Source organism: Pelodiscus sinensis, chromosome 2, assembly GCF_049634645.1.
Source record: "Pelodiscus sinensis isolate JC-2024 chromosome 2, ASM4963464v1, whole genome shotgun sequence".
In the NCBI taxonomy this organism is placed as follows: domain Eukaryota; kingdom Metazoa; phylum Chordata; order Testudines; family Trionychidae; genus Pelodiscus; species Pelodiscus sinensis.
In genome coordinates, this window is record NC_134712.1 from 187,223,370 (window position 1) to 187,250,807 (window position 27,438).

At 41.1% G+C, this 27,438-nt stretch overlaps 1 protein-coding gene across 9 annotated transcripts in view; it reads left to right on the plus strand.

Moving 5' to 3' along the window:
• The window catches only part of NEK10 (NIMA related kinase 10), a 201,672-nt gene that overhangs the window by 108,483 nt on the left and 65,751 nt on the right, over positions 1–27,438 (plus strand). For all 9 annotated transcript variants that reach the window (XM_075922001.1, XM_075922000.1, XM_075922002.1 and 6 more), the window contains 3 exons: positions 13,280–13,409; positions 15,211–15,281; positions 21,093–21,306. In XM_075922001.1, the coding sequence (XP_075778116.1) occupies positions 13,280–13,409; positions 15,211–15,281; positions 21,093–21,306 (415 nt within the window). The remainder of the gene's footprint in view (positions 1–13,279; positions 13,410–15,210; positions 15,282–21,092; positions 21,307–27,438) is intronic.

Genomic DNA, 27,438 nt, shown 5'->3' on the forward strand with positions numbered 1-27,438 from the left:
AGGGGGCGGGGCTGGTGTTACTGCTCAGCTGCCACTTTGAAAAAATGTCCAGAAGGAGGCGCATCGGGGAACCAGAGGTTGGGGGGGGGGAAATGAATGGAGGGAGGCTGGTCTGGGGGGGAGGGGGTTGGGGTTGAGTGGGGGTTAGGGCAGGACTGGGGGGCCTGGATTGTTGGGGGGCAGGCTGGTCCAGGGGGCCTAGACCATTGGGAGCGAGTGGGGGGAGGGCAAGATGGGAGGAGCTGGACCATTGGGGCGCATGGGGGGAGGGCACGATTGGGGGGCTGGATCATTGAGGGGTGAGCTGGTCCAGGGGGGCTGGACTGTTGGGAGCGAGTGGGGGGAGGGCAGGATTGTAGGGGGATGAAGGAAGTGGGGCTGGACAATCCTGCAGGGAGTGAGTGAGAAATGAAGCTCATGGCAGGTGAGGGTCTCCTTTGAGGGGCACTGGCCCAAGGGGCAGCACTGGATGATGCTGGGTGGGTGAGAAATTAATCCAAGGCGAGGGGGGGGGGAAGAGGAATCCCTCAAATCTAGGCACTGGTCCTGGGTTTGATACTGAATGATCCTGGTGCGGGGGGATGAGAGATGCAGTCCATGGGAGCAGCAGCTGGTCAAGAGGGTGGTGCTGGAGGAGGGATTATAGAGGTGCCAGCAGGCTCAGGTAGTTGTCATAGTTTCATCAAAAAAGATGGGAGAAGAGTTTGAGGTGTCACCTTGAAATCGCTCAGATTCAGTAGGGCCAGCCCCATTGATTGAGGCATCCCTATACTCAGCTCTTGGATGAGAATTTGCAGACCCAGCATGCCTATCCCCTACTTCCCTACCAAATAAACATTAGCTTCTACAAGGATAATTAGCAAAAATACCATCTGATAGGAAGCAAAACATTTCACTATTGAAGAGGGGCCTCCATATGCTTCCAGCAATGGTGGGGAAACAAGCCATGGTGATTTGCGGGCTCTCCTGTCAACTGTGCTTTTAATGGCTCCAAGACTCATGACGTGGGAAGAAAACAGAGACATCGTTTCTATTGTGACTTTTGCATCTAAGTTTGCCAAGTCAAATATCTCTGATTCTCAACATTGCAATGCCTCTTTTTTGAGTCAGAGATTTTGATTTATGCAGCAGTAGAAAAGCATGGGGGTCTGCCATAAAGGCCGGATGTCAGGCACTGGCAGCTGCAGTGTGGCTGGAGGCTGTCAGGACCAGCTTCTGTTTTTCTAAATTTTGTTTCTCCAGTTTTCCGGGCAACGCTGGGTAAGTCCAGCTAGTTAGATTATAAATGTATCATGTGGAGTATAAATGTTGAGCCACAGAACCCATTTCAAAATCAAGAGTGCATGTTTGCATGTAAACTATAAATTGTACACAGTGAAATTTGAAAAATCAGAAATTAAAATCTTGTGTTTAAATTTAGTAAGACAATTTCAAGTGAAGCATATGCATGAAACAAATACATTTTTGTATAAATGTAGGTACCTAGTTATTGAAATGGTGGATGTAGAATTGTGTAGCAAAAGTGAAATAGTAAAAGCTGTGTAGTTGCTTTGGCTGATTACTGTATATAAATATGCATATAGAGTGTCTCACCTTTATGTCTGACAAAAAATTGATGGTGTCATTGATGTATTCTACTAGAGGAATTCTACTAAGAGATAATGCCACCTTCATCAGAAGGTCACATGAAAATCCAGTTTGGGCATTTATCCAGTTTTGTCCCTTGCTAATTAGGGTGTTTAAAACAATTTCTTCCTACTCTCAAGTTTGACATTTACTGTGTTCAGAGGTCAGATTGTAGGGTACAAAGCTGATACTGTATTTCTAAACACTGTCTACTCCATCCTCACTCCCAGTTTAAACCCCTTTGTCATATTGTCTACTTTTTGCATATTTTGTCATGGCATGTCATCAAACATGTGAGTCTATAATGCAAGTACTATATTAAAATGCCCATTGAAATATATACTCTCTATTGTATCTTCAGTACTTTTAAATAAGTCCCTGATTCTGTGTTTTGTGCAGAGTACCCCTCCTCTGACATGGACCTTTTTGCATTTTTGGGAATCTTAGTTTGTATTAAAAAGAGAGAAAGTCAGTTGCCATCTGTTTTAAAATATCGGCCATATATTTTGAAGAGTTTGTTTATGGTTTTATTTGTGCAAAATAAAGTCATACTTCCAATTACCTACAGATACCAAATTTTGCATAAACAATCCTGCCTCTTAAATTAGCTGAATGCACTACTTTTTACACCGGAGTATGCAGGGTGAAAGGTTTAAATAATTATTTTTTGTTTTAATCAGAAAAAAAGTCATGACTATTATGATTAGAGTTCATAAAAATATTTGCTAACAAAATTAAAATTTAGTCACCTATTCAACTGTCATTTTAGTGCAAAGAAAAATTTTACTGTTACAAATCACAAAATAATTCAAATGAGTTACAGGAAGAGTAATGGAAGCTTTACAAATTTCTGATTCAAATGTACTATTGTAATTATTCAATAAAATGAATAATGTTTGAAGTTGAAATCCTACAAATTTAAAATTGTTCTTTTACTTCCCTTTTGCAAGCACATTAATACAAATTCTATTACCTATATTTAATTTCTTGAACTTTCCTGTAAGTGTAATCTACGCAAAATGCCTTTGCCTGGTCAACAATGGATCTCACCTGCTAGTTAGAGGTAACTGTGACCATTTTCACCTACATCTGCAATGGAGACAGGAATCTTTACAAATAAGTGTTAAGTGAAAGATTCACATTTTGGATTTTGATAGCTTGAATTCCTGAAAGAAAAAACAAGAAAGTCTATTTTTCTTACAATTAAGGAAAGAATAATTCAGCATGGAAACAAAGTTTTTTTTGTGGCCTCTTACTCTAACTTACTTAAACTTATCATATGTGCTAAACCAGAAGATTATCTCATTATTTATCATGCTAGGATTGACCATATTCCAATTCTGGAGAAGGCATATAACCAGAACATCATGGTTATGTAACTCGACAAGTGATTTTTTTTTTTAAATTTTTGAAGTGATCATGGTCTTATTCCATAAAAGAAGAAAAGTCTATTTCCTCTTTTGACCTGTTCATAAGATTTAAGGCTTGTTTACAAAGTATTTTTTGAGAAATTGCAGTTGATTCACTGCAAAATATTTATGGTTTACAAATACATGCCAGGCACCTTTAGAATATTTTTAAACGCTTAGATAGCACTTTGTCTTTCATTTTAAACTAACAGTTTGATAATTTGTAAGATTTGTTGTTACATAAGAAGAAACATGCTTCTTATCTTTGAACCAAATAGTGACTATTGTCTTATATAATATGTAAGCTGCAATCACAATGAGATTGTTTTCCACTTTGGATTTTAGGATTTGGTGTATATTTTCTGTTAAGATTATTTTAGATGAGTTCTAAAATGTGTCTGAAGGAATAATAAGCGTAAATTAGAATTTAATGCACATCTTCTGTTTGCTGTCTCCCAAAGGCTCTTTATGTGATATTGGAGCACTTAACTATGTGTTGATGCTTGCATTTGTGCTTATAATTAGTCAGAACTGCAAATGATAATTCTGAAAATTCAAAGGCATGAAACTAGCTCAGACAACTATGCACATGAGAACTTAAGCTTAATTAGATAATTGTAACGTTTTCTTTATAATGTGAAAAGTAATACTTGTTGACATTCTTCAGGAATAATAAGACATATGAAGCACAGGAAGCTTGCTAGAAACATCAGCTCTTATATTAGAGTCCATAAGGGTTATTAGAGTGTTGTGCCTGACACAAGTATAAACAACTACAAAATAATTCAGTACAATTAATAGCATTTGGTATGCCCCAACATATAAAGCAGGTTTTATTCACACCAGGTTTTTTCCTAATCAGCTCAAAAAAAACAAACCTGAACTGGCTTACATCTTTTTGTAAAATGTGCTCAGTGTGATTACAAAATGTAATATTTGTGATTGTATCCTGCTGAGTGGTGGAAGGAAAATTGTGACTGTTATCTGACATTTATTTTTCCAATGTATATTACCCATCAATTGAGAGTTTCTGCTTCTAATAATCTGTGAAGTTCTAATAATTTCAGTCCACTTATAAATGGCAAGCAAGTAGTTATAGCGTTCCAAAGAGTGTTGGTGCTGATTTCTATAACAAAAATAAGTGAATTCTGCCGCAGATTTTTATACTGATAGGTGCTTCAGGTTAGCTGTGTTACTAAAATTCATATTCTTTAAGTCCTTTTCTGACTGCAGAATTCAAGAGCAATATTTAATATGATATAAATATTACAGATATATATATATTTTAAACAACTACCACTATGCACATATTTTCTGGATGATTAGGCTACTTTAGGTATGTAATAAGAGATAGCTATCACACCATACTCTTTCTCTTGAATGTGATATTCCCATGATGAAGAAATTAGCTGAATTGTTAAAAAAAAATCAAACAATGAGATTTTTTTTTTTTTTAAGGGGATAATTTTATATATTATTGAAGTCTCTTTGTACTGCACATATCCCCCCCAATAATTTTCAGACATTCATTTCAGTTAACATTTTAGACCCATTTTAATTGATTTAATAAAAAGATCTGCAAGCTTTAAGATTATATAGTCCCTTTAGGATCTATCTAACCTACAGCTATTGAATCTAGTACAATATCCATAATTATGCCAGAACCATATTCTTTCTAATACCTTATCTCTAGATACCCTTTAGATTAAAACTGTGTTATAACATTATTGAAGCAAGCATAGGTTAGTGCATCCACCTAGCAACACTGTTCATGGCATAACCATCTTGACAGTGATTGGCATAATGGTATTTTCCATACTTCCAATTCCATATGCCCCTGTGCATTTTGAGAATTCTTGGCAGCTATCCCATAGTGCCCTCAATAGATAATATGCGGAGAAGGGGATTGTGAAAAGATCAATATGGTGTCCTGGGAGTTTTGCAAAAATACTTTTGGAAATTTTTAGAACACATTTAATTTTTCAGTTATGTGGCATTAGATCTGTTGGATATGGTTCATATTGGATCTCATTTTTGTGAACATCAATTACAGATTAAAATTTCCTCTTTCATTTAAAAAAGTGTTCTTTAAAAAATTACATATTGAGTGAAATGCTTATTTACAACTGTTCCATGAGCCTTCATAAAAACAAATAGATTCACTTTACTGACACTTTCCCTAACACCTCCAGCTCCCGGGTGGTAAATAATTTAGATAAATATGCAGCATTCAAGCTGTAGATATGTAAAGTACAATACAGGCAGTCCCCGAGTTACATGGATCCGACTTATGTCGGATCCGTACTTACAAATGGGGCTTTTCTCTCCTGGAGGACGCGGGCGGCGGGACCGCCCAGACGTGCCGCGGTCCCGCCGCCCGCATCCTCCGGGGCGAGAAAAGCTGCTCCGCGTCTCCCAGCAGACCAGGGAGACGCGGAGCAAAGCCACGGAGGACGCGGGCGGCGGGACGCCCAAATGCGCCGTAGTCCCACCGCCCGGGTCCTCCGCAGCTTTGCTCCACGTCTCCCTGGTTTGCTGGTCTACCTGGTCCAGGAGCTGGGGGGCCCCCAGCAGACCAGGGAGACGTGGAGCAAAGCCGCGGAGGACCCGGGCTGCGGCACCGCAGCGTGTCTCAGTCCCGCCGCCCGCGTTTCCATGGTCTTCTGGGGGAGGGGGGTGCAGCTAGTGCGCCCCCCTCCCCCCCAGCAGACCAGGCTTTTCTCGCGGACGCCTGTGGTAGAGCAGCTGGGGCGTTGCCGGTTGGTCCCGCAGCGCCGCTCCTTGGCACTGCTGGACCAACCCGGCAGCACCCCAGCTGCTCTGCCCCAGGCGTCCTGATTCAGCCGCTGCTGGTCAGCTCTGCCCCGGGCTTCCTGGAATCAACCGCTGATCAGTTTCAGCAGCGGCTGACTTGGGGACACCTGGGGTAGAGCAGCTGGGGTGCTGCCGGGTTGGTCCCCGGCAGCGCCCCAGCTGTTCTGTCCCAGGTGTCCAGATTCAGCCGCTGTTGAAACTGTTCAGCGGCTGATTCCAGGAAGCCCGGGGCAGAGAAACTCTGCCTCAGGCTTCCTGTAGTCAGCCGCTGGTCAGTTTCAGCAGCAGCTGAATCTGGACGCCAGTTCCGACTTAAGTACAAATTCAACTTAAGTACAAACCTACAGTCCCTATCTTGTACGTAACCTGGGGACTGCCTGTACACATGTATTTTCTAACAACTATCAGAGATGTACACAAATAGATCAAGAATATGTGGACAAATATGGGAGTGTAAATACAATAAAGTTATCACTAGCATGTATTGTTCTAGTTCTGTAAAAGCAAAATTCCTCTCATATTAAAATGATCTGCAGTTTCTCTAAAAGAGCTGTAGATAATGATGACATCTGAAATGCTCAACACTTCCTACGTGACTGTTGTATAACAAAAAGACACTGAGAAAAGTTAATCTAAAACTTTCTTTTACCTTCTTTAATTTAGTACATTTGTGATTGACCAAGCTGTAGTTGCCCATTCACAAAAAGACAAGAAAAGATGCAATCGGGCAGGACTCTTTGTCTTACTGTGCCCTTATTTTGACAGAATGTTGGAACCAGTCTTTTGGAGATTTTGGTTTAGGTGTTTGTAGTTTTGTTGGAGGAATATTTATGTGGAAGAAGTGAGTTTGGCAGTTTACTCTGAAGATGCTGATGTCCTACTCATCCTGATATTTTTGGTGAGTTCATTTTGGATTGGTAGGCCGATTATTGAGAGAGCTCTATCTTCCACATAAGGTTAATGCTTGATGTTGACAGTTCCATTATTCAGTGGATCATAGCAGTTGTAGAAGGTCACTTGTTTTCATTTTTCAAGTTCATGTATGTCTTTGGTCATTGTTAATCTTGGGGGAACCTTCAGCAAGCTTCAAGACTTTCAAACAATCTGTGCACTAGTCATAAAAAAGGCTACATTTATGTCACAGAAGTCATGGAATCCGTGACTTCCAGAAACATCCATGACATTTTCTGGTTCAGCCCCTGGGGCTGCAAGGCTGAAGCTAATCGCCAGTGGGGCCCCAATAGAGTTGCAGCAACAGGAAGAAGCCTCCTCATGGTCCTTCTGCAGGGTTCCAGCAATAGGCCAGGAGGCCTTCCTTAGGGTTCCAGCAAATGGCATCAGCCTCATGGGACTGAGAGAGCCCGCCACGTGTTATAACGTCTGTGAATTTTTGTTTATCGCCTGTGATCTGGTGTAACAGGGCAGTGCTTACCTCTCGCGAATGCCCCCTCGAGCCAAGTACGTGTGCCTGCACTCTTTGATTTAAAAGCCTCTTAAGCAACTCAGCCCTCCAGCCAAATCTCACACACTGCGTGCGAATCACCAAACCTCTTCTGGGGTACACATCTACAAGGGGCTCATCTTGGTGCCCTCTGTAGTGTCCCTCTTTACTCTTCCCCACTCTGGCAGAGATTGGTGCCCCCAGGGCTTCTCCTTCTGCAAACAGATTACTTGGTCTTACTTCAGGGCTTTATCTTGGAGTCTCATCATAATCCAGTTTTCATTAAGATAACCACGTGGAGTTGTCCACAGTGCTGCCACTCTCTCAGCCAGCCAGTCACCCAGTCTGCACAGCATGAGGTTTCTAGAGGCACTGACTGACTCTGTTCCTGCAGTTCCTTTTATAAGGCATTCCTGTCCCCTTATTAGCTGTTTCTTCCATTGCCACTCTAGCTTGCTTGGAGGACTTCTCTTTGTGTCTCTGGGGTATGGTGTGGCAAGACCACAAGGTCTCCAGCAGGGGGCCTCAGTACCTGGTCCACCCCGTCACACCTGGCTGGCCATGACTTTTCTTAAAAGTTGAAGATATTACTACTCATCTTGAAGTACCATGCACCAGCCAATCTTTGCATATGAGAGAGTCACTTGAAAAGACCTGTGTTACTTGAAATGACACTTGTAGGAAACATACTGTTGGTTGCTGGGTTCTGCAGCACTGCCTTTGTAACAAGACTTTTCCATTGGCATTGCCTTATTTTGTATTGACTAATAAGGTTGGCCCCATTCTTTTGGACTTTAAGTTTCAACATGCTAGTAGTAGTGTCTGTTTTTATGAAAAATCATTCACATAGTAGCAAAATTCATGTCACTTTCCTGCTGACACAGAGAATCCATTCAGTGATAACTAGCATGTATGTGAGCTAATCCTGCAACAATACCCATCTTTCATAACAGAGCTTTATCACATAACCGATAATCCCTCACATTGGGGTCCTGTGCATGATTGGGGCTCCTAGGTACTATGGTAATACAAATAATTAATAAGAATAATATAGCAACCAGTTACTGTAATTAGAATTCAGCAATGGGCAATTTGTCTCTAGATCCCTGTTTGAAATTCAGCTTGTGTGAATAGCATAATAAATTATCATTGACTGAACAAAATTAGAAATGAAAATGTAAGTGCAAAGTTTCTCAAAGGCCATGTGGATATGAATCAGTTCAGCAGAGCTGGTTTATAAATGTCATAAATATTGCTATGACTTAGCTGTCAAGTTGAGTTCAAGTTTTCTTTGATGTTGACTAATTATAAATTCAGCGGAGCTTTACCAGTGATCATGCATTTGAACATACTAAAAATGATACCAGGTAAGATGGAATATATCACCTCAACATAAAAAAAGCTCTTTAATTTTACTAGTTCAGAAGGAAAGATGGATTGATCAAGATATAGATTGTTTTAAGCTTGTTGACAGAGAAAAAGTACGCATTATTAAAAATGGAGTATCTGCATATGATAAGTGAAAGCTCAGAGTTTTTTGTGAAACAATAGAGCACTGTTCAGTCTGCTCAAGGATATTGTGAATTTAAATAGCTACTTTGGAGAAATAGTCCCTTTATGCTTTTACATGAATTTGATTTTGTTCTCTCTGTAGAAATTTGTTTATAGCTAACATAATGCTATTGAATAGGTGTTTTCAACCTCAGTGAATGATTTAGATTTGAGTTGTGATTTATAAATGTAAAGGAAAATTGCAATGATTATCTTGTTAATAATATAGACAAAAGTGAAATGACCACTAGAGAGAGGGGGGAGAGAAATAGATGTCAAGCAGAAAAGATAACACTTAATATAGTGTATCCAGAAGATGTAACTCAACTGCAAAAATGCCACAATAGTAAATGCTGAACACCACCCTTACCGCCAACTAACAGATGGTTAAGTATGACTAACGTTTATTGTCTAAGAGGAGGGATTTCTTAGGATAAACAGGTGAAATTCTGAAAAGCCATGAAGGTAAAGTGTTAAATGAGTAAAATATGGTACAGTCATTACAAAATTGTTAGATAATTAATAATGCTGCTTGAATAGATGCATTGTGTGATGGCCATGGTCTCAAACCAAGCACTGTGAGTTGCACACAGCCATCACATGGGGGCGGGGGGGGGGCAAGGGCACTGAGGAGCCAGAAGAACAACAGCCTCAGCCAAGGCACCCTGATGAGATCAATTGACTCCATCAGTTGGACCAATTTTTTTATTTAAGCCAGAAGGAGGCACAGAAAGTTGTCAGAGCAACAAGGTAAAGCACAAAATATAAACAATATGAATTGTGCAAAGTAAATCAAAGTTTTAAAATTGAGTTTGAGCATCTTTTTCAAAAATCACGAATCATGCCTGAAATAATAAGAAGATTGACATAAAAATCATGAGACCTAAAAAAATTTTGACCTTTTTATTTTCCTCTGGTTTGTGATTTTAGGAATCCCAAAGGCTAAAAACTTCTTTTAAAATGAAAGCTGAAATTCTCATGTACCCCTGTGACTGCAGGAATTGGGGCATTAAAATAAAACACTAAATCTGGGGATACTTTAGATAAAAATGTGAAAACTATCAATTGTTATTTAATAAAAGTTTTTTCCTAATATAAGTTTGGTATTTTAAAAATAATTTATAACCTTTTATTTCTGTACACTGTACACTTTACCAATTAAAGTGATCACTAGAATGGAAGATTGTAAAACTCATACAGTAGGTTTCCTTTTATTGGGTATTTAGCACTGTATAAGCAGAATAAGGCAGGGATTTTTTCCTTCAAAAAGTATCTAATTATGTTGCCAGATTTATGTTTGTCTCTGATCAGATTCAGGTTTATTTACAGAATGATCATTTAGCAAAATCCTCATAATGAATTGAAAGTCACAGTAAGGAATAACAAAAAGCCATTTATTAAAAGTGTTATGATCTAATACTGTTTTTTCTCAGTGATTATGCAGAGATGTCAGCACCTGAAAGAAAGTTGCCAGCTAACTCTCACCCACAGATTTGTACATTCTGTAATCAGTTTGATCAGAAAGCTAATAACCAATCAGTCTTACTCGCTTTCCCACAACATGCCCTCAAGCCCAGTTTCCTTTTGTTGTAGTTACATTTTTAAGGTATCCCTTGCCACTTCATTTGAAAACAAATCTTGTTTTATTTTATACATACCATGGTTCCTTCTATCATTTAACTTAATCTTGACTTCCAACAATAACTTCAATTTACACAGTGCCTTTTCATGCCAAAACATCTCAAGGCATTTTACTAAAGATGTCAGTAACTTAATCATACAGTCGGCAGTTCCAAGTTCTATATTATTTGTTGAAAACAAAGGGAAAATAAGTGAGTTCAGGCTGATTTTAAGAGTGAAAGAATGAAAGCATATTTGACATCTCTGGACAGGTATTTGCAGAGAAAAGGTGCTAAGTGAAAGAAACTACTATGTAATTGACATTTAGTTAATGATAAGATATGAAGACTAGCATCAGGTTATCCTGATTGGCATAAATTGTGACCTAATCACAGCAAAAGCATAGTCCAGAATTCTGAAGAGCTTGGTCAACTGAGACAGCATATGGAATCTCATTAAAAAACGGTTTAAATGAGTCAGAACTGAAGTTACCTACTCTTCCTCCATCTACTGTAACTAGGATCTTAGTAGTAGAATTATTTTGATCAAATTTAGTCTGTTAATTGCACAGACAGCAATATAATAAAAAGTGCATTACTCTAAATAATATAGAACAAAAGGTATTGTCAGAAGAGTAACATAGAACAAAAGGTATTGTCAGAAGAGTAACAAAGTCCCAATGTAGTACAGGTTGGACTTCTATACTCTGTACCTCTGTCGTCCAGCAACACCTGTGGTCAGGCATCCCAGTGGGTGCTCCTGGGCTGGAGCATTCATGGGGAAAATCTGGGTCCTGCACTCAACAATTCCTCCCCCACCTTCCCAGAGCTTCCAGAACACCACAAATAGCTCATTTGTAGTGTTCAAGCTCAGGAAGTGTGAGGGAGGGTCAGGGATGGGAGGGACACCTGCAGTGCCATCCCTTACCAGTGCTGGTGTCCTTTGCAGCCCAGCACTGGCACCCCCCACACCACAGGAGTGGCTTCTCCACACGGGGTGGGGGGAGGTTTTGGGGAAAGAAATTGCCAACTTCCTTGGACTAGATGCCATTTACTTCAGTGATGTCCAGTCCGGGAGAGTTGGCAACCTGGAGCAGAGCCGGGAGGGAGGCGCAGGCCACAGGACTCTGGAGCAGCAGCGGGTGACTGCACAGCTGGCCACAGAAAAGATGTGCTTGTAATGGGAAAATGCTCCTTCTCTTTAGTTGCCCCCTGCTCAGTCTGTGAGGGCAGCTCGCTGCTATCTGGTGAATGGGGGCTGGGCACTCAGTCCTGGGAGGCAACTGGGAGATAGGATGGGGGCTGCAGGATCCACGCTCTGAGTAGGGAGGGAAGGGGCAGAGGATGAGGCTGCAGGTGGCTGGGCCCATAGGTAGCATAGGGCAGTTTGGTGTCCCAAATTTCATGGTGCACTACACCATTGCATGTTTTGCCTATTGGTAGAGATGGCTCTGAATGCTTGGGAAAAGAAGCAGGGTGGTTGTGGAGCCTGAGGGTGCTGGACAGAGATACCACTTGTACAGTAGAACTTCTGATATTTTTGTTCTTTCAGAAGTTTACAACTGAGAATTGACTTAATTCAGTTTTGAAATTTTACTGTGCAGAAGAAAAATGCTGCTTTAACCATCTTAATTTAAATGAAACAAGCACAGAAAAAGTCTCCTTACCTTGTCAAATCTTTTTTTCATTTCCCTTTATTTTTTAGTATTTTTTATGTTTAGCACAGTATTGTTGTTTTTGTTTGTTTTTTTGCTTTTGTTGTTGTTGTTGTTTTTTCTTTCTGCTGCTTCTTGGTTGCGTACTTCCAGTTCCAACCAAATGAGGTGTCTAATTGACTGGTCAGTTCATAACTCTGAAGTTCTACTATAATAGCTTTGTCATAGTCGAGCAGAACAGCATTTGACAAGTTGTATGTTAATAATACTGATACATTATATGTCACAAGGGCAAAACATGAGTGCAACTGAAGAGACAACTGAACAAACCGTTAAACCACTAGTGTCATGAGCAGAAATATTACAGAAATGTAATTGCTATCAATGGCACTTGTACCTACAGGATTTAGGCAATGAACTTCCATTTGCAAGCAATTATCTGACCTATCAAAATACATTGTAGAATGCACTGAATAATTAGCAACATATAATTTATTCAAATTTAGCCTGTTTTGCTTGATTATCAAATAGGGATTTCTCCAAATGCATTCATTATTCAAATTTATTAACAAATGTCTTTGATTTTTTAAAATTACTGTGAATATTCAAAATTAGAACTGTATTGCTTAAATATAATTCATTACCTTGCATGGTATCAATTCCCAACTGGACAAGAAAGCCAGCATACTTGGAATGAATAAATGCTTCCTTGTGCAAATTTTAAATCCTGTTTTCATAAACACTCCCCTGTATAACCTAAAATTGGCTTTCTTCTACATGTTTGCCACTAAAACTTGGTTGTGAAAGGTGACCACCCTAAAGGAGTAAAAACTTAGGAAATCAAATATATTTAAAATTCAAACATATTACAATTTTATTTTATTTTAGTGTATTTTGCATTTTTCAGTGAGCTCTAGTATGTTGCATTTCTGTAAGATTATGGATTTATAACCAGGTATCATTAGATATAGTGATGGCGTTTCTTGATGCAGAAATAATATTGCCTCACAAAGTAGCATTATGCTTTTTAAGAAATGGTAATTGAATGCTACAGAAAGTCCCCTTTGTTTTTTGTGTTTACATACTGATATCAGTAAGTCAGTATTTTCTAAACCAAATATTTTCTCCTGCCTTCAGTGAATATTAAATTGTATTTTTATTTAGTCCTGAAGTTGTAAAGAGTGAACCATATGGCGAGAAGGCTGATGTCTGGGCTGCTGGGTGCATTCTTTATCAGATGGCAACTCTGAAGCCACCTTTCTACAGCACTAACATGCTCTCCTTGGCAACTAAAGTACGCAGGTTTGCTAGATAAAACTGCACCTTTATTTATTTTTGCATGCACCTTCTGGGTCCCTTGGCATTTAAATATACAGTTGTAGAAGACAAGATACTTTTCAATACCAAAATGTAAATAAGTAGAAGTAAAATCAGGATCTAGATTGCAATTGTAATTGCTAAAAGTTACTCTATACACAGTAGCATCTTATAATTTAATTACCAATACATGTTTACTCTATCATTTGATGGTAAGATCTTTACATTCTAAAGGTTTTTGATTGTAGTGTAGAGTGGATTGTCTAGGTACATTGAAAGAAGTATGGAAAACACTTCCTCTGGATCTTAATCATGCTGCAACTTTATCATCCAGATGTCTAGGATTATCCAGCAGATAAAATATACAGTGCATGTCAATCCATTATCTGGGATTCCACCAACCCCCCTTGATTTCCATCCAGGTCCCCCAGTCAACCTATGGCTTGAACCTTAACATCTGTTAAGGTGGCAATGAAAACAAGGCGGGAGTGGGGTTGGCCCCCTGCTGTACCAGTTAGGGGTGTGAGTGTTTAACTGGATATTGGTTAATGCTTATTGGTTAATGTTAACAGGTGGAGGCTGGAGCAGCTCCCTGCCTGCCATGGGCAGAGGGCTATTCCAGCCCTGTGGGAAATCCACCACAGGCAGGTACTGCTCTGGTGTTCCAGCCGAACGAGCCTCTGTTTGCAGCGGGCCTGGTCAGCCCCTGCCTGTGGCAGGGGGCACACACCAGCCCAGAAGTGGGTGAGTGGGGGACTGCTCTAGCCAGCTAGAGCACCTCCCGTCTGTCTGCCCCTTTTAATTGATTAACTGATTTAACAGTATATTTAACCAATTAACCAATCAAATGGGATTTTACATCTCTAGTACCAATCAGAGGAGTTTCCAAACCCCCTCTCTTGTTCAGTACCTGTACTCAGTACTTCCTTTTAAGTCATTTAACAGGCCATTTATCTGGTCCCTGGATGCTTTCCCTATGGAGCACCAGCCTATCCACCCAACCTTATGAAATAAGTTGTGACATGTCCTATTCTTCTTATCCAAAAAGGTTCTCTCTGATCCTTGCTGTGGGGAAGGTGAAAAAACCTTACTCCCCTAAAGCCAATCTGGTGATGCAGGAAAAATTCCTTCCCAGTCCCCCTTATAAAAGAGCAACTAGCATGATGTCCACTGCAGGTTCTAATGCAACATGGTATTCACCTCCACTAGGGGAATGAGAAAGGGTGGGTGGGTGCAGGCTTTATTTGCTACATGTAACAAAGAAGCTTTTCTTGCCCAGTGCTTCTGTCTTTGTAACTTTTGAATCTCACGTTTGTGAGGTGGTCAGTCAATGCTGCAAACTCAGCCTCTCTCCACTTCTTTTCAGCAGTCCCTAACCTTATACCCCCTCTCCCCTGGCTTTGGCTTTAAAGCAGAACTGTCCTTCTTCAGTAAGTCCAGACAGCTCCTGCCCTCATGGTACAGTCATTTTCAATAGGATATGCACTACTAGTAGTCTAGAACATTATGAAAGAAAAAGGTATTTTAAATTTTGTGTAAATTTCACCATGACTTAAATGCTGTAGCTCTTTAGTTTACAGTTACTTAATATTATATTAATGTGTTTATCTGATAACAAGACAAATTCTTCATTAGAAGACATGTATCAAAGTTTCTTTATGAAGTTATTCTGTTGATGCAATATCTCTCCTGTTGTTCCAAGGAAAAACATGAATCAGAGTTCCACATGTATAATGGAATATTTTTATTTTCTTCATTCTCAACTATTTATTTTGCAGATAGTAGAGGCTATGTATGAACCAGTGCCAGAAGGCATCTACTCTGAAAAAATGTCAGTTACCATTAAAAGGTAATTACTCATGTAGTTTTATTTCTACATCTTCCCAGAAAGGCGCTTTGTTTTGTACATTTTCGTTAATACAGATGGCAATGTAACAATTTACTGACTTCAGTAATCTTCAGTGTTTGTCTCTGAATGTAAAAGGGCTTCAGGGTTAAAGGAAATCAGAGAGAAGTGTTCATGCTTACAATAATACAGAGAAGATATATGCCACTATCATCAGCATGTCTAGCTCTGTAATATTGTTCCTTTTGTGAATGATTTATTGGTTACATGTTTCCTTTTTTATAATTAAAAAGTGCCTGATAGGTTGATTTGTGTAATAAAATGTGCCTCCCAGTGCCTCTTTTTAAGATATTGTGTTTCCATATGCTGTGAATTATAATGAAATGGTCATTTGTTTCTGTTGATACAGGAGTTTTTAAAAATTCTTTACATTCAGATTGCTTTTCTTGTATTTATCTTCATGAGATGAGAAGCACTGATTGATGTACAGTTTGTAAACATATATATTTAACATCTGTCCTCTCCTCTTTACTACATCCTACTATAAGGGATGGCCCTCTGCACCGTGTGCTCTTCTGCAGATACCAGCTTTCCCCAGCACTTTTTAATTTTACAGAGTTACTTCTGATGTATCCCTTGGTTTTTTTTCTTCTCTCTGTGTTTTGTATAATTTGGGGATTAGGAATTATATAGATGAACTAATTTTTGACTGCTGGATGCTGATGGCTTTACTCTTTATTACTGGATATGTAGCAAGGAATTTGATTTGGTGGTGGGTGGGTGTGGGGAAAAGGGATTGGAATGCAGCATTTACCTGAGGCATCCCTTTCTGGCAGTGGTTCTTAGGTTAGGAGTGCCCTGGGGTCTACGTGCACTGCCGTCCAGCGGCAGTGCCCCAACACTTTCCCATTGGCCTGATTTTAAAAAAGGCTTCAAGGGTGATTCTAACATCAGTACTAAGCAAACTGGTTGAAATTGTAATAAAGAACAGAATTATCGGACACGTAAATGAAAACTTTTTGGGAGAAGAGTTGAAAATGCTATTATAAAGGATAATCATTTCTCACCAATCTATTAGAATTTTTTGAGTAGGTCAAACAAACATGGACAAGGGTGATCCAGTGCATATAGTATACTTGAACTTTCAGAAGGTCTTTTACAAGTCCTCTCACCAAAGGTTCTTAAGCAAAGTAAGCAATGATGGGATAAGAGGGAAGGTCTTCTCATGGATCCCATAACTGGTTAAAAGACAGAAAACAAAAGATAGGAATAAATTATCAATTTTCAGAACGAGGAGAGGCAATATTTAGTGACATTGGAAAGGTGAGTAAAAGGCATTCACTAAGGCTTATACAGTTTCTCTGGGGAATGTTTAAAATCCACTCTATACAAGAACAAATGAAAGAGACTCCAGGACATACAGCCCAAACTCCCCCTACCTTCACCTCACCCCAATGCCAGCACCCACCCACCCCCTCTTTTCCCCACCTACCCCATGTAGTCAGCCCCTTCCCTTCCCCTTCCCAGCCCAGGAGGATTGAGGAAAGTGCTGAGTTTCTGCCTCTGCCTCTCTCTCCTCATGCAGATGGGAGTCTACAAACTCCCCTTCCCTCTGACCCCCCCCCCCAACAGATTACTCCCTTGCTCTCCCTCTCCCTAACCGCTTATTCCCTCCTTATCTCCCCTCCTCACCAGCTCTGGGAGCTGCTTGTCAAGAACACAGCAGCTCCATTTGAAGCTACTGCTTAGCGAGACACCCTTCCCCCGCTGGCCAGCTGAGTTCTCTGCCTGTGTGGGAGCTCTGAACGGGACTCAGAAAACAGTTGCATGGCTGCTCAGCTTACAGGGAGCTTTGCTTGGCAGCTTTGCTTGGCAGGAACCAATCAAACCCTTGGCACCAACCAGCTCTTCTGTACCAAGCAATCTTTTGGTACAAAGCAAGCTTTTGGCACCATCTATTGGCTGTTTGAGAGAATGCACTCCATCAATAATGCCCTCAGCCTCTGTGCAATCGTTGGTGCCAATGATTCTTCTGACAGTATTATAGGAGTTTCTGTACCCACAAAACCTGATTGTCTCTGATGATACTCCAGAGTTGCTCCTTCACCATAGCAAATTCCCTGCAGTTGATGTCTCTTCCCCAGAAACACAGCACCATTCCCCTTTACCACTGACCACAGCACCCTTCTCTAGTAAGGAAGAAAAGGAGAAATACTACATTGCATTGCACATCCTACCTTCATACCAAGGGCAGCTACACAGAAAATTATCATCTCATCCTAAATGCCCAAAGAATAGAAGTGATCTAGGTGCAGATATGGACCCGCATGGATTCAATCCCACATGCCAGTTCCCTCACATAGACCCAGTTGAGACCTAGGGGGTGTGTATAGAGTGCACTTTCCCAAATCTCCACAGAACAGAGACACAGTCTCCTTCTTCATCAGTATCTGGACCACCTAGCATTCATCCGGAAGTGTGAGAAGAGCAGGTTGAAGAAATTAAACCATCAACCTACTTATCATCTTCCTCGATGAAACCATCATGTTACCACATCCAGCATTATAGAATCAGAGGGTTAAACGGGACTACAAGGTATCATATAGTCTAACCAAAATTTATCTAAACTACCAGTAAGTCCAGTAAGGCCTTGTTGGACTCTGCCAAGATGATGTGGCAGAACTTTCATCAATATTACCCATCTGCAAGTAAATGTCAAGAAATAATATGCCCTTGCTAGGGGCATGGACATTCTCTTTTCCCACCCTAATTCAGATTGTCATCTCTTCTCTTGTACTGCATTGACAACACCCTCTTGGCCAGCTCCCTACAATAGGCATTGGAAGAAGCTAGACTTTTTGGACATACTCGTCAGCTACAATCCAGTTTTGAATTGATAACTATAAAGCACTTCTGCCTAGATATAATCATATAAACTATTCCAAATGTCAGGAATTCTTTCAACACATACCAGATGACAAAGAACAGTTTTGGGCACTAGTGATGGAAGGAGTGTTTATGGTCTGTACTGCACTGCAAGCCTCTCTGGATTCCACAGACATACCTGCCCATTCTATTACAACATCTGTGGTGATGGGATAAACATCCTAGCTCCATCTCTGTGAGGCCATTATTGATGATGCACTTTTTGAAAGATTTAAACTCTTTACCGATCACAATGACAAATCCTTAAATTCTTTAAAAGACACTAGAGGAACACTCTGTTCACTTGCCGTATATATACAGCAGTGCCATAGAAAAGACTGGATACATACCAGTCTACCCCAAGTCCTCAATCTTTGCATTGCATTTCACCCTAGTGGTAGTATGATACAGAACACAGGTGACAGAGACCTCCTCCTAAGCACAAGCACACACCATCACAAGGGGCTATGCCTCATACTTCTACCTACAGACAACAATTTTAAAGTTTTATTCAAGGCCCCGAGATGCCTTTTTCCGATTCAGTTGTTGGAACCATCTTCACTTGCCCAATAGTTTGGAGGCTGCTTGTCCCCTTCTATTTAGCAAGTCATCGAATTATCTCAGACAAGTGGGTCTTGGATACAATCAACAAAGGATATTTCATGCTTTTTCTCTCTTTTCCTCAACCTCCCCATTCCTCTTTAGGAATCCTTCTCTCAAACACTTTCTTGAGAAGAAATAAATCACCCATCACTGAGAGCCATAGAATTGGTCCACTTCAACACTGGTTTTTGTTGCCATTACTTTATTATCCAAAAGAAATCTGGTGGTTAGAGACTTACCCTCTACATGAGGAACCTAAACAAGTTCATCAAACTGCAACATTTCAAGATGGTCAGTCAGACTGTCCATAATTATTCCAACACTGGAACAGGAGGATTAGTTCTTACCCTCGATTGCCAAGATGTGTATTTCTGTGTTACCATATACTCTTCCCACAGGTAATTGGTCAGATTTGTCCTGGGATCTGACCCTTACTCTTTGGCCTTTCTTCAGTGCCCAGGATATTTTCCCAGAGTCCTCCCAATGTGGTGGTCTGGGCCTCCAGGGTCTCTGGGCTCTTCAGTCTATATAGCTCTCAACAGCTCCCACCTCTTTAGATAGTGAGGTATCTGCCTGGGTCTTGAGGTGCCTGGCTTCTGAAGTCTGAGTTTTCTGCAATTTCCAGACTGGAGTCAGCAACGTGTCCTCCTTCTTCTAAATGAAAAAGATTCTAGACTTGGTATGACACCTGACATGATCTCTGTAATGAATGCTACTGTTCATTGTTCCTCTCCATAGAAGATAATTTCATATTTACTCACGTACTAACAAAATGGTTCCTTAAAGGCCTTCAAAGCCTGTACTCTCAAACATGAGGCCCCATACCACCTTGCGATCCCAGCCAAGTTTTGCGTTGTTTCACCATTCCCTTCTCCCTCATTTGAATCCACAGCAATGTACTACTTCAGACATCTATCCATGAAAACGTTATTTCTCATTGCCATCACATCTGAGTGGCAGGTAAGAGATATAAGGGCTCTTATGGCATATCCACTACCCACAATCTTTCACAAAGATCACACCTGAATTTCTTATATTCTTTATCTAAATCAATCTGTGTACCTTCCCTACTTCTTCTCAAAGCCATAAGGCAAACCAGCATGAAGCCACACTATACATCTTGGATGTCAGACAAGCTTTATCCTTTTATCTTGACAATAATAAACCTTTCATGCAATTGACAGGCTTATTCCTCTCTGTTGCCAAAAGATCAAAGGGATTAGATGTATCCAAATAACATCTTTCCAAATGGATCTCAGCATTCATCCACCTGTGCTACCAATGATATAAACTGTGACTCCCCCTTTGGAGCTCGAATGCATTCCACTTACTTGCTCTCCACTTCAGTTTCCTTTCTAAACAATGTGCTGACTATTGACAAAGTGGCCATTTGGGCATCCACAGACATTTTTAGCTGGCACAGTATGGCATCAGATGCACGACTAGAATGGACTGTCCCATCATCTTAGGTAGATATCACTCCAAAGCTCCAGTCTTCCATCTAGACAAGGCACTGCTTCAGAGTCATCCGTAGAGGAGCATCTGTAAGACACTACTCAAAAAGTAGTGTACTAACTGAGGTTCTTAGATATGTGTGCAACTATGGATGTTCTACGACGCGCACTCCTCCTTTCTGCTTTGGAGTTCAAACATAGACTCTGCTGTAGAGAAGAACTTAGGGCAGGTGGTCCCCACAGTACTATATAGACTTTGCAAGACAGAAAGGACAGCGTGTATGGCCCAATGGGCACTGCTACCAAAGATCTCCAGTCTCAGGTGCAAACAGTGCTACTGCACCTATAATGGGGTACTCATAGAGAGACTACAGTGGAGCATCACAAAGAACCTGTTATAGCACAGGATGAACAACCTTCTCTTATGTTGAGGAGAGTGATTAGTTCTGATTGCATTTCTGTTGACTCTGGTAGTCCACCAAGTTGTGAGGAGTAAAGGAAGTCAAGGAGTGAGTTTCTCCTGTTGACCTCCCGCAATGGGGATGCGACAGAAATTCGACTTAAGGTATGTTGACTCACGTAACTGGAGTGGTGTATCTTAGATCAACTTTCCCTTCTAGTGTAGATCTGGACTGATACTGTGTACATTTGGTTGGTTGGTTTTTATTAATTTTAAGACTTTCAAGCTGTTGACATACTAGATTTCAGTTTTGTCTCATCTGCTGCTCAGTATGACTTCTGATAATTACCAGTGAATATGTGCTTATGATATTAAGCAGTAATCTGTGTAATTTTGCATAGATTTTTCATTAGATACTGGATCTTTCAATAGGTGTTTGACTCCTGATGCAGAAACTCGTCCAGACATAGTAGAAGTCAGTTCAATGATATCTGATGTGATGATGAAGTATTTAGATGGCTTGTCCACCTCCCAGTTTGCTTTGGAGAAGAAGCTGGAGCGTGAGAGGAGACGCACCCAAAGATATTTCATGGAGGCTAATAGGAATGCAGTTATGTGTCACCAGCAGCTTGCCATCTTATCTCATGTAAGTAAATCACTTAAGATTTTATTTTTTTAAATTATTATCACATTGTACTATGCCTGTACATTTTGTGGGCTAATAAAAATATATGCATAACAAAATATAATAATAAAAATAAATAACTAATAAAAATATAAAGGCCCTACTGTTTTACCAAAATTAAAGTTGAAATGGATGCAGGTTTTAAATTTGTCTATATATTTAAAAAAGTTTTTCCTGCGGGACAGCAGAGTGATGTCATCACATCACTCTGCATTCCACCTTCCTCCTCCCTCTCTTTCCCCTCCTCCCTCTTGCAGCTTGAGCCCGACCTTGCTGCTCCCCTTCGCCACTTGGAATTGCTATTTTGAACCAAGCCCCTACTCCCACTTCTGTCAACATCACCCCACAGGGCTTTCAAACCAAGAAACGTGCCACAGTAGCCAGCAGACCCCACATTGCAGCTGTGACAGCCCAGGGGAAGGAGGGTGCAGTGCTCAGGATAGCAGCCTGGAGACAGGCGCGAGGAGCGGGGCTCCCAGCCAGTCTTATTTACCAGCAGTGGGCTCTTGGGGGATCCCCTGTTGCCAGGCTTTTGGGGAGCCCGAGCACGGTGCCTGACCACCTGGGGTCTGACTTCCCCTGCAGAGACTCGCCTCCTCTCAAGTGGCTGCACTTATCGCTGCTGCCAGAGCACCCCCAAGCCATCACATTGTCCTGTCTGCTCCTTCTCTTCCACTCCTGGCATACGGGCAGCCCTGGGCTCTGCTGGGGTGCTGAGATGCGCAGGCAGGACCGCATGGGAAAGAGGTTGGGACAGCGTCCCCAGTACTGCTGCTTTCCCCAGATCAGCAGGCTGCGGTGCCCTGCAGGCACTGCATGCACATAGCACTATCTGTGCCTTGCTGCACCCCTTGTGGTGCGAGCAGGCACCCCTTTGCCTCCCCAGCCACTGGCGTTAGAATCAGGCTTGATGTGTGCCACAGCTGGGGAGGGAGGTTAAGGTTGGGGGGGAGAAAAGGGCCGGGGCTGGTGCGTGGGAGGGAAAATGGGGAGACGTAGGCTGGCGTGGCAGGATAGGTAGAAGGGGCCCAGGCTGGTGGGCGAAGAGAGAAGGGACCTGGGCTGGTGTGGCCGCAGCCCATCCCAGCCCTCTCTGGTGGCCAGCCTGCGGAGGAGGAGAGCTGGGGTTGCCTACCCCTTGCTAACGGGGGGTTGGCGAGTGCAGCAAAGCAGGGGACACAGCCCCTTCGTTTATTTTAAACTCGATATTTATTTATTAATTGTCTTATGTGCACAAATACAATAACAGTTACAATATCTTAAAAAGCGACGAGGAGTCCTGTGGCACCTTATAGACTAACTGAAGTGTAGGAGCATAAGCTTTCGTGGGCAAAGACCCACTTTGTCAGATATCTTAAAAACTCCCTTCGCCCAATATTGAAAATGGCATAAATCAGACTAAAATATACAGGCTCTTGTGTTTTTACTAGAATCTGCTAACATGGATGTGCACATTCTTGAGTGGCTAGTGAATAACAAAATGTTACTCTTGGCTGCAGTGGATTAATTCTGTGCATGATTCACAAACGATGATGCCTACAAAGTAATGCCTACACATATTTAATTTGTAATTACAGGTTGCTAGATAAAGAGCGGTGACTTGATAATGTATTTGCTAAGCCTGTCTTGCTATCTGATATAGTTCTTTAGAAGTATCTTTTGCAGTTCCTTTCATTTTGCTTCAGGCTTTGTTTTGTGAGTTTAGTTAAGGATTTCAGTGTTTTACTTAATGAAGGTCAGCTCATGTGTACTCTTGGAGAATGTACTGAAAAAATTGACAGAAAAATGTTTTCCACGGTAAAAACTCATAGTATAAATTATTATAAACTCAGGGAAAAAGTAAAGATATGATAGTTTATACCAGGGGTCTCCAAACTACGGCCCGTGGGCCAGATGCGGCCCGCGAGGCCCTCTCATCCGGCCCGTGGAGACCTTTTTGTCTACGGAAAAAAAATTACGGAAATTTACGTGTATCCTGCCAAGATCAGCCGCCGCTTACGTGGATGTTATGTTTTTACCGAATTAAAATAGAGGCACGCAGTAGTGCGTTATGTTTTCCAACCGATCATTACATTGCAAAACCTTATTCGCTGCTTACTTTTTCTACTTCCGTTCACAGTCAATGAGATGATATAACGCCATCTAGTGGCGGAGTTTTTAAATGGTTTGTTGCTGGTTCAAGACTTGATTATTTTGATCACAGTTTGCCAGTTGCGGTTGACTGTTGCGATGAGGAGGTGTTGGTGTCAATTAGTGTCTGATTTCGAAACATGTTGCACTCTATTTTATTTAGTGATGATTTCCTTCGCGTAACAAATCTAAAGCCAGAAATGTCTGCTATTTTGGCATCCAGGAAACAATTTCACCATTCACACTAATACAGGTGTTCATGTGTAGTGTATCAATGTGTTATTAAATAATAACTGAATAAAATAATATTAAATAAATAATTAAAAACAACATCCATGTTTTGATTGTTTTTTATTTGGACCTCAAGTGTGTAGTCGGCCCCCGAACTGCTGTTTGATAGTTAATGCGGCCCTCGGGCTGAAAAGTTTGGAGACCCCTGGTTTATACAATGATGCTGGTAGATTCAGTTCTCTGAGTAGGGGCTTCTTTAACTCTTCTGTTATTTGGGATCACCTTTATATTTCTTACTGAAAACCTGGTCTCCTAGAAAAAGATGGACAGTAGCTCCCAGTCCCCAAAGAGTAGATTTCTTTAGGATGCTTCCTTGTCTCCATCGCTAGCTCAGTATAGCATTTTGTGGAACTAGTAATTTATTTTTGCATTCTGTAGTTTTGCTTTAATTTTCCAAACCTCCCACTCCAATAAAACAACCTTAAATTATTCTAATTCCTTTTTTTTAATTTAAAGGGATACCAACATGCATCACATTGGTGTGAAACTTTTGTGCTGGGGTTACAAGTCAGTCATAATTATTATAACTGAAAGAAGGTATTGTGGAAAATAATCAAACTGGAGAGGGGTATTTTCCACATATGAAAGCTCGCTTGGTCTATAGTAATTTCAGTATCTTTGGATGGTCAGTTTCATTTCCTGCCTCATGCACTAAAATGATAACATCGTTGTCAGAGCTGTTGAGAGTGCTTGCCAGATTTTGGAAGATGAAGTATAAATAGACAATTAAAAATCTTACTGTAGGTTTAAAAACTATAAAAGTATTTATTTTCATACATATATAGAGTATGCAACAATATGAAATCAACCAATTTATATTTAAACTGTCTGCCAAAGACTGTTGTAACTTGAGTTAACAAAATTAGTATATAAAATACAAACTCTCTTAGTGTCAAATCCTGATTCTGGTTCTGTGATATTAAGGGGCACATAGGAGCCTAACTGCCTTTAACCCAGATGACCAATCTGGAGGACCTTCATGCCTCAGTCTGTGATCAGAGTCATTAATGCTGCTTAGAAAGAAGCCTCTGGAAATGACTTCCCCATTTTCCAGATGATCCTGATCCTATTTGTATTCAACACAAAGGATGTAGAAGCTACTGCATCTCCCATGGATTTTTTCTCTTGGCTAGGGAGAAGCTCAAAAGTGAAATTTGTTGCCATTTTTATTTTAGAGAATTGATATTTTATAAGGGTTGCATGCGAGGGAGGTTGTAACGTGGTTGCCCTTCAACTGTCTTGTGGCAGTTGTGGTTCTTTGACTTTATGTTCCTTGAATACTGCCCTGGGCTGAATGTTCCATTGGGAAGTACGTGATTGTAGCAACACACACCATCAGTAGAGGAATTCACCCCATTGCCATAGAACTGTGCTCCAGAATCAGTGCCACCTCTTGGGGTTGCAGACATGTATTCCACTGAGGTTTGTGCAGGCTCAGCATAATGAGGCCAGAGAATGTTACCTATCAGTACCTGTAGGAACAGTGCCCATGTCCACTGGCACCATAGCCCTGCCTATGGCTATTTAAGAGCAGTGCTATGTCAACTCCCTCTGACCATCTGCAGCTTGAGTCAGAACATTCTATGTTATGTCTCACCTCATGCTTTTCTGTGAGTGTTTTTGATAAGTTATCCATGATTTTGTTCTATATAATGAGTTTGTATTGTTAGTTATAGCATCCTTAGGTTTTAGGTAGTCAGTAGTTTAGCAAGATTTAGCCTGCTACAGATGTCTTTGCCAGGTTTTAAACACTGCCTTTGTGCAGGGTAGCGATCCTTAATACTGACTCCCACATTGTCAGAGTCTATTAGAAGAGAAAGGCATTGCATGGAAAGATGCTCTATCTATAAACCATTTAAGAGGAGAAAGCAGGTGTTGAGAGAATTGTGCATCAAGCAGCACCTTATGGAGTAGGCTATGTAGCTTCCTTTGGTGCCGGGAAGCTTAACCTTAGAAACCTAGGTTTGAAAAACTTGGCCTTTATATGTCAGACATCTAACATTTAATAAAGTCTGCACAATAAATTGATGTAATTACTGTAGAAATACCTCTTTGATTACATAGTTACCATCCATTTAATGATTATACATGGTCTCAGGAGTTGGCTACCTTAGAATAGGGGTGGCCAACCCGCGGCTCGCGAGCCGCATGCAGCTCTTCAAAGAAAAAATTGCAGCTTCCGCACCAGCACCTGCAGCTCACAGCTCTTCGCCTGTAATGGGTTGGCCATCGCTGGCTTAAAAGTTCTGAGGAAGCAAACATATTCACATACCCTGGGAAATAGAAATGGGATGTAATTTCTCTAACTGCCAGTTTTTTCAACTTAAAATATCAAACTTTCAAAAACACTTCAGGTTAAAACTGACCTGTTGCTGGAAGTTCTCAGGAAATTCCAATATTTCAAAAGTTCTTTACATTCTCATTCAAAACCAAAACTTGAAATAACAGAACCACAGAACACTAGAACTGGAAGGGACCTCAAGAGGTCATCGAGTCCAGTCCCCTGCCCTCATGGCAGAACCCAGTACCGCCTAGACCATCCCTGATAGATGTCTATCTAACTAGCTCTTAAATATCTCAAGAGACAGAGATTCCACAACCTCCTTAGGCAACCTATTCCAGTGTTTAAACACCCTGACAGGGAGTTTTTTCTAATGTCCAACATAAACCTCCCTTGCTGCAGTTTAAGCCCGTTGCTTCTTGTCCTATATGCAGAGGCCAAGGAGAAAATTGTTTCTCCCTCCTCCTTATGACAGAAGTGTGGGGACCTTTTTTTCAGTCAGGGACCACTGACCCACAGAAAATATAGTCAGGAGCCACAGACAAATGAGAAGCAAAAAACCAAAACGCACTTACCCTCCTCTCTACTGAGAAGAACCCCCCCCCCTCACTGCGCTCACAGTCAACATGGGTTGTTGCTGGGGCTCCATACGCATTCCAGACCTGCTGGGGGGCACCAATGCTTAGGGCTTCCCCCCACAGCAAGGACAGTTCTTAAAGAGGTACCAAGAGGAAATCAGAATCATTGTAACTGAAGGCATGAGCCACATACAATGGTGCAGCACCGGGATGGACAGCAGATTCCGCAAAGAAACACTAGGGCTGCGGCTAGACTGGCATGATTTTCCAGAAATGCTTTTAACGGAAACGTTTTCAGTTAAAAGCATTTTTGGAACAGAGCATCTAGATTGGCATGGATGCTTTTCCACAAAAAAGCCCCGATCGCCATTTTCGCAATCGGGGCTTTTTTGCAGAAAACAAATCTGAGCTGTCTACACTGGCCCTTTTGTGCAAAAGCTTTGCGCAAAAGGACTTTTGCCTGAACGGGAGCAACATAGTATTTCCGCAAGAAGCACTGATTTCTTACAGTAGGAAGTCAGTGCTTTTGCGGAAATTCAAGCGGCCAGTGTAGACAGCTGGCAAGTTTTTCTGGAAAAGCGGCTGATTTTCCGGAAAAACTGGCGAGTCTAGACAAAGCCTAGCTGCAAACAGCAGCACAGCCTTCAATGGTGACTTATCATAGAATCAGAATCCTAGGGCTGGAAGAGACCTCAGAAGTCCAGCCCCCTACCCAAAGCATGACCAATCCTAATTAAAGCATCCCAGCCAGGGCGTTGTCAAATGGGACTTAAAACCCTCTAGAGATAGAGATTCCACCACCACTCCCTAGAT